The sequence below is a fragment of the Pararge aegeria genome, chromosome 7 (genome assembly GCF_905163445.1).
Source record: "Pararge aegeria chromosome 7, ilParAegt1.1, whole genome shotgun sequence".
Classification (NCBI taxonomy): domain Eukaryota; kingdom Metazoa; phylum Arthropoda; class Insecta; order Lepidoptera; family Nymphalidae; genus Pararge; species Pararge aegeria.
The window spans coordinates 1,569,257-1,581,460 of NC_053186.1; the positions used below are offsets into that span (position 1 = coordinate 1,569,257).

At 35.3% G+C, this 12,204-nt stretch overlaps 1 protein-coding gene across 1 annotated transcript in view; it reads right to left on the reverse strand.

The window, feature by feature from the left end:
- Positions 1-12,204, reverse strand: part of LOC120625218 (pro-neuropeptide Y-like) — a 28,325-nt gene continuing 16,121 nt past the window's right edge. The window contains exons 2-3 of the mRNA XM_039892209.1: positions 2,566-2,734; positions 1-924 (exon numbers count right to left, since the gene is read on the reverse strand). Of these exons, the coding sequence (XP_039748143.1) occupies positions 810-924; positions 2,566-2,732 (282 nt within the window). The 5' untranslated portion in view covers positions 2,733-2,734 and the 3' untranslated portion in view covers positions 1-809. The remainder of the gene's footprint in view (positions 925-2,565; positions 2,735-12,204) is intronic.

The window sequence follows — 12,204 nt, forward strand, 5'->3', positions numbered from 1 at the left end:
ATCCCAAAAATAATTTTCACCCAGCCTGAAATTTAATTATGGGATTTTTTTTCTAAAGTAAGTATGTCAATCGACTAGAAGTTCATTTTGGCACTAAAATGCATTCCAAGAAAATAATTAAGTACGTAGTATAAATCATTTAATTTCAATAAATAATTCATCAACAATATCTCACTGAATAAAACTATATCAAAATATATGAAGCATTTATATCTAATGGCTCTTAGATCAGGGATGGAAACCTTTGGCACGCTAATGAAAATCTTTGGCACTATCAGTTTATTAATTTGAGAACTTCTGCGGCCCAGCATTCTGACAAAATAATTGACTGTCTGCGTTTTCGAAATACTTGCCTGATATTACGTTCGGAATATGGTCGCTGATACAAGGCTAGCTAACGGAGATAAATTTTTGCCCAGCAGTTGTTGGTAAATTACTTATCCTTTCACATACTTTGTGATAGATAAAATATTTGCTGCTCACATTTATAAAACAAAAAAAAAGTTAGTCTGTTAGCACATCAGAGCTAGATTAGTAAATGGCACGTTGTATAAGTTTCGACACGCTGTTGTTAAATTAGAATGTTTTAAAATATAGGAATCCTGATTTAAAATATCAAATACACTATGAAATGTTTTTAATATAAAATGGTTGACCATCCCTGACCTGAAAACATAATTAAGATTGCCTAAAACAAATATTGACAACATTTTGCAATTGTTTTCAATCTGAAATAAAAAATATGGGGTCGTTATTTCTATTTTTTTGTATTGTTTATGGCATCTGCAGGAGTTTGGGTTCCATTTGTTTTACTTGTATCCGAGGTTTTTAAACATGGGGTCTTCGTTGTGCATTTCGTCAAAGAATGGCATTTCTCTGAAGACAATCGACGAATCGGCTATGTGCATTTGCCGTTTCCCATATCTGCAATGAAATAATTGCATGTATTAAATAATTAGCAGTAGGGCTAGCACGGGCAGGAGACACAAAATTATATCCCCCGATTATATCCACTGACAGGGGATATAACTAACGTGTCGACTTTCTAAAGCACGGGAACGTGAAGTTTACCTCCGTTTATAATTACAAATTTATTATTTGGATATTATTACAACATGTCCGCCAGTTCTCGGAGAGTTGATAACGCTGTGGGAGAAGAAACATTTTTATCGTTTCCCCGGGGATATAATTGTCTCCTACCCATGCCAGCCGTGCAGTAGAGGGTAAAGCTTTTCATGACAGAGCTCGCTCGGGAGGTACTACCAACATGGTAATTACTGTCGCAAAGCAGCATTGCTTTGTTCGGCAGGTTGATTACGTATCTCGCGACGGGCTTGCGACAGGCGTAAATCTTGCAATCACTGCTGTCAAACGTCACTTTCGTTTATTTTAAGACACTGTCCTATACTGATACGGAAAATATAGCCACATCAAATTAAAGGCACTTTGCAGATCTTGCTTGCAAGGCATACTCAAAAACACGCAACACTCACACGTACATACACGCACACACGTACGCACACACACACACACATACACAAACACACAATGAATAAATAAATAAATAAAAAAAAAAAATATAAAAAAGAATAAGGAATTAAGCGAAAGCTACTTCGTGGGCTTGCAAAGTATTTTAACCAGGGCCCACGTTGGGCGCCATCTATCTGCCATAGTTATTATACACCCAACGTATAAATTTTATAAATTAATGACAAGGTTATGTTTCTTATTTCATGAGGTTAAAGAGGTTAAACGTTTTTCAGCCATCTTGGAACGAGAAAATAGCATTATAGTCAAAATTTCAACGCCAACTAATGGGGATTTTTTTAACAACAAGGTTCTAGAAAATTGCAATTTACCCCCGAAGAATTCACTTTGTTCTGTATTCTGTATTTACCCCTTCAGAAACTATTCAGTTTCAATTTCGAATATATACCATCGGATATACAAATTCATTTGCTGGCACCATCTTGCGGCGAGAAGAAAAACCAAGGATAAAATGCAAAACAACGCCATCTAACGACGTTTTTATAAACAACAAGGTTCTAGAAAATTACAATTCGAACCTCCAGGAACTGTACCCATTGTGTTAGTTCATGTTTCCATCGCATATATAGTTTACGCTAACTCAAGGAATGAGGATTTTAATTCAAATCGTGTTACATTATGTTTAAATGTTACCCCGCATGCAGCAACATGGAAGACTCCCTCGAAAGGCAATGGCCAAGCTGTAGGCATTACCTATGATTATTATTTTTATTTCAATACAAGTCCTAGTCTGCAATTTCACCTGGTAGTAAGTGATAATGCAGTAACATGGTAGCGAGCTAACCTGTTAAAGGTATTTAAACCATTCCTTATAAATAGTTTATAATATTAGCCGGATTAGAGTAGTAACTAGAAACGGCCATAGCCCTCTGTTAGACCTGACCAGAAAAAAATCAGAAATAATTATGAATTGAAGGTAGGTCCCAGGACGACACAGCACTCACCACTGCGGATAATCACTAAGTTTAAAGGTATTTGTATAATAAAATTTTGTTAAGTAGCTAAGAGAATACGCACCGTCCTCTACCATGCACGGAATAATATTCCTGCAGTTCCTTCAAGTAGTTGGAGATTTGTTCCGCGGTGTCAAAGCGTTCGGGGCGGCGCGGGCGCGGATACTGTGCCTGCGCCGCGCACGACAAAATGGCGGACATCAACAAGATGGCGGACAGCAAGGCGCGCATGGCTGTAACAAACGACCAGGATAATAATTAAATAAACATTATTATAACAACCCCAAACTGTTAACTTCTTATCCTAAGCCTTAATTTACAGAATAAAACTTGCTTAAAATATGTAGTGATTAGACAAGTGGGAAGGTGACAAGTAGGAAATAATACAAGTTTACAGTTTTACCATATGACGGAGGAGTAGGGTCTCAGGGATACTGAAGACAGCGCTGCTCATCATATAAAGGTGGATGTAGAACCTGTACTCGTAGCATAAACTATAGCAATGTGAACTTAACTGGATTAAGAAGGAGTATGACACTATGTAAGAAGATAACTTTTAGAAGAAAGTTTTGATTTAAACATTTTCATGTTATCCATAGTACGTAATCCGTGACCAGATTTGACCTTAACTATTAACACAGCTTAAATGTAAAAGAAACCCCATATTCATATCTTACAACGTAGGTAATCGTTTTAGTAGCTGTAAATACAACAAAGCACATTATAAAATCAAATATCAATCTATCTGAACTTACAGCACACTTTTAATTGACTACAAAGAGATACGAGTAACTTCTTAAATCTTCCCTTGACACTTCTGTCTGTACTCCTCTGTACATCTATTTTTCCCGCCATCTTATATGACCTTCGTTTTTGATCTGGGTTCCAGACATTTCGAATTCCTACTCCAACTTTTGCCGACCACAGATTATGCATAATTTTGACCAGTCTGAACGAAGATACCTTTTTATCTTTAACCAAATGTTTAAACAAAGGCAGATTTGGCTAACAAATGGTTGTCATTCCGTTCTTTATATGAAAACTTTTGTAATCTTTTAGTAGTTGTAGAGCTTTTTTTGATAGAGTTCGTCCGGGGAAGTAATGCCACCAGGCTTGTTTCTCCTGCAACGCAGCATTGCTGTGTTATGGTCTGCACTCTGCAAGGCTAGCACATGCAGGATATAATAATACTAAATTAACGTGTCCACCTGCTAAACCACTGGGGCATGGAATAGGAGAAGTTAACCCCGTTTATTAAAAAAAATATATATATATATTGACATGAAAACATGAAACTTATGCTGAGTAAATGCACGGTAATAAAAATTAACTCTGGTCTTAGACCTATCTGTATATTTTGCATAAAATAGAATTTGAAATCAATGTAAATTTTATATATTTGTGATGAGAAATAAATGGCTTTTTTATTTTTATTTATTTCATACCTCGTCTATTACACATATATTATTAGGATATTATTTCCATATCTGAGCTAGTGCTCTGAGAGTTGATAAAGCTGTGAGAGAAGAAACATTTTTATCCTTTCCCCGGGGAGATAATTGTCTCCTGCCCATGCTGTTGTTGTATGTGTAGGGTATTGTTGTCGGTGTTGTTACACACACATAGGCCTGTAACCTACGACTCAGGTTGATGGACAGAGTCACAGGGCGGCACTTTGAAGGACTTACGGTAGGACGTGTTCCATGCACGCCCTGCGAAGTGTTGCTCTGTTATAAGCGATGGTTTCCCACTTAAGATAGGAAAAGTAGAGACTTTGTAAACTGTTGTAAATTATAAAGCAATTATAAAGCAATTTAGGTCTACTTGTGTAGTTATAAGTCACTAAATAGATGGGTACGTCGACAGGTTCCTTGAAGGATTTCGTCTAAAGTTTTGTCCAAGTGTTCGGTTTTTGAATTAATTTATCATTTAAGTACTGTAAGAATAAACTAAACTAGCGTTTGATTGGATGTAAGATGTAAATACTGCTCTAGAGTATATGAATGAATATACTTTTAATATATACACCATAAAAAGTACACAAAAAACGTGTCTGTCAGTCAGTCAGTCAGGCAGAGATGAGCGGGGATCCTTTCGCGCGGGGCACGTAGCAATTGCTACTCTTGCTACGTCGTACACTGAGTATTGAGGTTTTCTGTTAAAGAGTTCTCAGTTTGACGACGCCAATTTGGCCAGTGAAATAGGCGTTGCCAAACCCTGTACCTCGGAGAGTACGATAATCCGTCAGTCCAGGTAATTAAAACCACTATAGTCGTAAATGTAATATGCTCGTTTTGAAATTTGTGCAAGACCATAGAATGTATCTTGGAACGAAACTGAAAGAAACAATGAAATAAAAATTAATGACATACAGTATTTTAAAAACTACGTAATTTTTTTTGGCACGTTAAATAATATGAAAGAATATATCGCGACTATTCTTTTTGCGCTTATGTTATAGTAACATGCAATTTATAATTGTTACGAAACGTTTCGAAAACCGTTACGTTCTCAGTCTTTTTTTAATAGCAGTGTTGTGACCATTTAATTACTGAATATCGACAGCTTCACACGATTTTAATAGGAATTAAATATTGTTTAGTAATCTTTACTGAAAAGAATCAGCTTGGTTCTCAAAGCCGGAAATAAAATTTTAAATTGACGACACTGAGTTCTAAATAATGAGTCTGAGTTGAAGTCTTTGGTCAGAGACTGCTTCAGATAAGAACGCCGCCGTACCATTGTCAGTACAATGCTATTGGTTTGATTTGGGCTCAAGTTAAGGGATACGCAGCACGCCACCATTCTCACCATTCAAAAATAATGTAGCGATTTTGGCTCACCATCCGAAGAGAATGATTAAATAAAAATCATTATTTTTTTGTAACTTTCGTACCATTGTATTATTTATACTCAAATACTCACATTATTATAGTTTAAGTCCAATTTTCCTAATCAGAACTTTAATCCAGTGCTGTTTACATTACATAATTACATCGTGAGTATCGAGTACCGATTCGTATGGTTACATAACTAGTTACGTTGTGATGACAAATGTCAAAACGGGCCTTTTACTTTCTTACGACTATAACATGTGATATAAGTAATCAAAGCCCGCCAATCCGCAATGTATCAGCGTGGTGGGTCTACATCTAAAACGCTTTCTCGTATGAGATTAGTGGCGTTTGCCCAGCAGTGGGACGAAATAAGTTAAGGATGAATGAATAAATAAATAACCACAATATCAGAAAGACCTAGTTAATTGTATACTTTTTGTTACATTTTTACTTATAATTTTACTATATGTTTATGAGGTGTACAATAAAAGTGTATTCATTCATACATACATTCATTCATTTATTCATTCATTCATTCATTTATTCATTCATTCATTCATTCATTCATTCATTCATTATGGCTTCCAGACCACATAATCTCGGTGATTCGCTTGATGTTATCTGTACTCCTAGTAGGCTGTCTACCAACATTGCCTTCCCTACCCTACTTAAATCGATCCATAGATCCAATTGCAAATTGTAAGTTCTTAATTTTGGAGAAGAGCAACTGCTGAAACTCTTGCCGGCTTCTTCTCGGTAGAGTCTACCTTGCTAACCAGTGGTAGATTCACTACAAACTGACAGGCTCCAGGTCTACTAGAAATAAATGAATTTACAAACATTCAATGTTCAAAGACTTCAGTACTAATGGTTCTTGGACGATAAGATTTTTAATTTTTTTTATTCTACTACAAGTTAGCCCTTGACTGAAATCTCACCAGCTGGTAAATGATGCTGCAATCTAATGAAGGCTAACCTGTTAGGGGCATAGCAGTTTTATTAAACACACAACCCTAATTGATTTCTGCGTATCATCGTACTGGAATACTAAATGTAACTAGCCACGGCAGAACCACCAGACCAGATTGGAGAATTTTAAGAAATTTTCAATTCCTTATTAACTCTGCCGGGAATTGAACCTGGGACCTCCCACTTCAAACTACAGCGCTCACAGCGCCAGGAAGTCGTCAGTCAATAACCAACATGTTACAAAGCAATCTGAACGCGTCTGAATCCGAGATAGAATCGACAGCTAAACTCTTTACAAAAGAGTCCTCATTTTAAGCAGTCGATCTATTTTTACTCTCATTGTGTAAACAATTTTTTGCACAACTTTTTACCGTACATACTTGTGTTATGGGTACTAAGATAGCTGATGAATATTATTTTTTAATAAATATAATACACATAAATACTTATAATATACAGATAAACACCCAGACACTGAAAAACATTCCTGTTCATCACACAAACATCGAACCCACGACCTTGGACTCAGAAAGCGGGGTCGCTGCCCACTGCGCCACTCGGCCGACTAAAAAAGTGAACAATATATAGACGGCTTATATTATTTGTAAATATTAATGTGAATTTGTAATTATTATATTTTTTGTATTACTCATGCGAGGAAAGTAGTATCTTGACGCTCGCTGTTGCGGTTGAAAAAGAACCGTTTGCCCATTTTAAAATTTGAGTGCGACAAGTTTATTTGTCGCACGTAAATTATTCTTGGCACACGCAAATTTAGATAAAATTGCTAAAATAAAAAAAAAAAATAACAACAAAAAAACACAATCGACATATTAAAATTGAATTGAGGTTGACGCGTCTGACAGTTTAATTTAATAAATAAAATTGTAATTAAATTAAAATTAGTTTAAAAACTTTCCCCGCATGAGTAATACAAAATAGTATGTGCGACTAGTGCGACGTTGTCGCACTTGTTGCACAATATACTATTGTCAAATTATTACGCAGTGTTATATAAATACCCTAGTTTAGATTGTCAGGTATAAAATGTATTCGTCTAGAATTAAACAGATAATAATCAAGATGGCGGACCCATAATCAAATTCTGTGTTCGGATAACTCGTTTAAATTACAAAAGAGCCGCTTCCTTTTTAATATAGATTATGTAATTAATGCTCGATTCAGGGATTTCTTTTATCATTTCGATAAAGTATCGATATAATAATTAATCTACGTCCTTATGTTCCAGTTTAACCAGGTTATACATTGTACTGCCTCGTTAAACGTTGGTATAGTAAGCATGTTCAACTACGGACCACGAGGTTTCGATTCCCGGGACGTCCTCAAATGAATGCTTTTGAGGACCTTTCTGGCACAGCAGTTTTAGGGGTTCGATCGAGGAATTATAAACTTCAAAACAAGTTGATAATTTCTTAATTTTCTCTGGTCTGATCTTAAGTCATATTATTAAGCTAACAATTAAAATGATGCATTTTCAAAACGTTTGACATTAGAGGCCGCCATGTTTGGAAAGCTCTTTCCCGCGCTTTTCAGCGATATTATAACGTAGCCGACAAAGGCAAACTAATTTGTATAATGCTTTTATGGTGGGCACTTATAAGGTTTACACCTCTGACTAATAACTTACTATATGTACTAGAGACGACATAGCTTCGTCGTAGCCTATTTGGAACCAAATTCTGGGCTATAGGCCTTCTACCTCATTCTTTTACCTAATAAGCATGGAGTAGACTTCTCCGGACGACCTATGTCACAAAAAACTCTGCTTCTTCTACTTTGTATTATTTAATACAAGCTGGTGCCCGCGACTTCGTCTGCGTTTGATTTTGTTTTTTGACGTGGCATTCAATTTAGTTGTAGTTCTTAAAATAAAAATCAGTATCGCTAAGCCTTGATGATAAGATTGATGAGGGGTTTGCTGCTGTCCGCTGAGGAGTTCTGTCCTCTATCTCCAACCACATTCATTAGATTTACACAAAGTTTAGGCAAAATTAAGCACATATTATAACCTCTATGTACAAAAATAATTATTTAAATCGGTTATAATTTGTCGGAGACTCGGAGTTATGGTGTAAAACCGTCAAACACTTAAATCCCCTCTCCCAAAGGAACCGAGCTTAATTTCGGGATAAAAAGTATCCTATATTACTTCTAACACTTCCAAGAATATGTGTACAAAGTTTCATGAGGATCGGTTGAGTAGTTTTTGCGTGAAAGCGTAACAAACAAACATGTCTTTGTCGCTTAGATGCTTACTAGCGACGGTCGAACAAGATAAATTATGATTAAATTGCCTGCTCTAGTATAAACGTAATGCACTCAATGGTTCATAATATCTGTTTTAAGTGCCGAGATAGTTTTATAACTTTAATTTAAAACTGTACACCACTCGTAGATAATTTAAATTGTGGAATACAGTTTACAGTTCATACCTACTTAATGCAAATGGAAACAAACAAATTGTGTTTACTATTTATTTTTATTATGTGCTCTATATACAGGCGAAGCGACCGTTTGCTGTTTTGTTGCTATAAGAACTATTGTATAGCAGAATAGTAATGATAGTGTGAATGTAGCGCCATGGTTAAGCTGCATATTTTGACTAAGGTGTAGAGTTAGTGAAGTTAGGCCTCGTAGAGCAAGGGCGCGTTGAGTCCTACGCCTTAGCTCTATATGAGATTTGATATTTTTTTTAAACTACTGTATTTTTATTCACTTTGCTATTTACAATTTATTTTCAATCCGTTTGAAAATATTGGAAATAAATAATCCTAATTGATTATGATATTCGCCTCTAGCTGGCGTATAAGTCAAGAAGCGTGGAGTATATGATATATAAGTACTTGCGACCAATCCAACTTATTATTTTTAAATAGCGGAAACTACACAGATATCTGATGTAAGCGTTACTTCCGTCAGAAAGTACGCCCTAGTCGCGCCTAAAGAAGTTTTACTTCAAAAGTAATTGAATTTTTATTTTCAATCGTGATTTTTTGGCATAAAATATTATTCCGCACAGAAAGTTAGTTAATTAATAAAATTATTTAGACAATCTTATGGAGATAAACCTTGCCGTTTAAAACATGTGATTTGGTCGCATAGGTTAGGAGATAGTGACCAGTTTATGTTACGGGACATACGGTATCTATGCGTAAAGTGTCCGCGTGGCCAATATAACATAACGTTACGACATATGAAAAAACTGAACTCCTATTGCAACTGCTAAAATAAGAGTCATTACATTAATTAAACAATAAGGTTTATTACTTAAGTAATAAACAGCCTCACGCATACACACGTCATTTCATTACATTTCATTTCATTTCATTTCACGACCTTTAAACTGTGAGGAATAGTTAATCCAAAGAAATATAAATACGAAAGAGTGTTTGTCCTTCCTTCACGCCCTAACGAAGCAACCAAGCAAACCAATGAACTTGATTTTTGGCATAGAGTTTGTTGAAAAGACGGAGAATAACATAGGCTACTTTTTATTGCAGATAAAAAACGGTTCCCAAGGGATTCGTAAAAAAACTGCTTGTTTTTTTATGAAAGTATGTAAAATTTATTTATATTTTTGATTAAATCGGTATAGTTACAGTGGAAATATTGTTATTATAATACTTACATATATATCAATAACTCAATGATATTTATTCTTTTTATTGCTAACGTACCTAATCACTTTATCTTTGCGTTTATATCCTCTTTGATAATTACAATACAATTGGCTTTAGAAAATATACATTAGACCGACTCCCGTTAAGTTACGACCGGTGGATTAGTTCTGATTGCATTGATTGTAAGTCAATGTTACTCCCTATTTGTTATGTAAGTGGGTAATAAATAATAATGAAATAACTAGAAATATTTTAGGCTGTATAATTATAAGACCTGTACACGTTTAAACTTAAATGATAATAAAATTGTCTATGGGCTCAGTTTTCAAAAGAAAAAGTTGAACGCTCGGTGTACACTATCCCACATAATTTACTGGGTGAGATTTACGATGCAATAATGGCCTTACAATATTAGATGGCGAAATAATGAAATATTGTTTGCAATACCTGCACTTTGTTTGAAATTATTAGCTCCTATCGCCCTATCAAATTAGTTTCTCATCGGAAAATGTAATATTTGTGTGGTTATACATAAACTATCCCCTTTAACTTTTAACTTTTTTGAGTTTTTTTATTTGATATTACAGCCGCAATAAATAATAATACTACGACAATACACACATCGCCATCTAACTCCAAAGTAATCGTAGCTTGTGTAATGGGTACTAAGATGACTGATGAATATTTTTATGAATAATACACATAAATACTTATAATATACATGTAAACATGAATGATAACAATATATAAATTAACTAGCTGTTGCCCGCGACTTCGTCTGCGTTTAAATTTTGTTTTTAAAGTATTCAGTATCGCTAAGCCTTAAATGAGTATAGTAGTATATATATGTATAACATGTGACTGTCAATTAATTATAGACAAATAATTTGCAATAAAATAAAATTGCGACTATAATTAAAGATTTAAGCTATCCTATCTCTTAAGTTGGACCAGACTGCTCACGGTGTGCCAATTTAATTCTAAATCTGTTAAGTAGTTTAGGAGTCTATCGCGGACAAACATCGTGACAGGAGATTTATATATATTAAGATATAAACCGCAAACATGATAAAAATGTATGCTCATCACACAAATATTTTCCAGTAGTGGGAATCGAACCCACGGCATTGGACTCAGAAAGCAGGGTCGCTGCAAACTGCGCCAATCGGACGTCAGAGCAATTATTAAAAATACACAATCTGAAAAAATTATATCTTTACCTAGCGTACGGTTAATAAGATGAAAATTATACTGTTCACTATTACGGTTTATAAATAAATAAATAAATATACTACGACAATACACACATCGCCACCTAGCCCCAAAGTAAGCGTAGCTTGTGTAATGGGTACTAAAATGACTGATGAATATTTTTTATTTTTAATAAATTATATATACATAAATACTTAGAAAATAAATATAAACACCCAGACACTGAAAAACACTTATTGCTCAACACACAAACATTTTCCAGCTGTGGGAATCGAACCCACGGCCTTGGACTCAGAAAGCAGGGTCGCTGCCCACTGCGCCAGTCGGCCGTCAAATGTATAGTTTGTAATATATACATACCTGTTACAGACAGGCGGATAAAGACAGATAGATAGACCAGACGTCGAATATGGTGCGTTGGCACTCTTTTAGGACCGTCCAGGAAAGTACTACCCTACCGCCATGCTTATTTCTGCCACCTATTGCGTTCCAGTCTGAAGGGCATGGTTACTGGTATAATTACAGGCACGTGAGTCCTAACACCTACGCTGTGTTGATGGACACAGAGCGACTCTTTGTAGGACATGTACCATGCATGCCCGCGAAGTATTGCTCTGTGTACGGGCAATCGGATCATTTGTTTGCTCAAACAACTATTTCTATAAAGATACATGCAAATGAACCCTGAAGACATTTTTTTGAGATATAGTCTGAACAAAGTATTGGATAGAATTCCATGATATGCAATGTTCAATTCAAATAAATACTTAAGCATAATTTCCAATTATACACGAACAGCAGGAATCCATACGATGTAGATTATAATTTCCTCAATGTAAACACTCCACACCAAAAAAAAAGATCTTCGGCAATTCGGCTCTCTCTACGCAAGTTTACTGTCAACGGAGCATCCTCAGGAGACGTTGAATACACAATGAATAATTTCTAGATTTATTGTAAGGTAAATAACAATATGCTTCCCTTCCAAGGGAAGCGATCTAGAGAACGGCAGAAAATAAGGTGGAGCCATGATTCTGTCAAAAT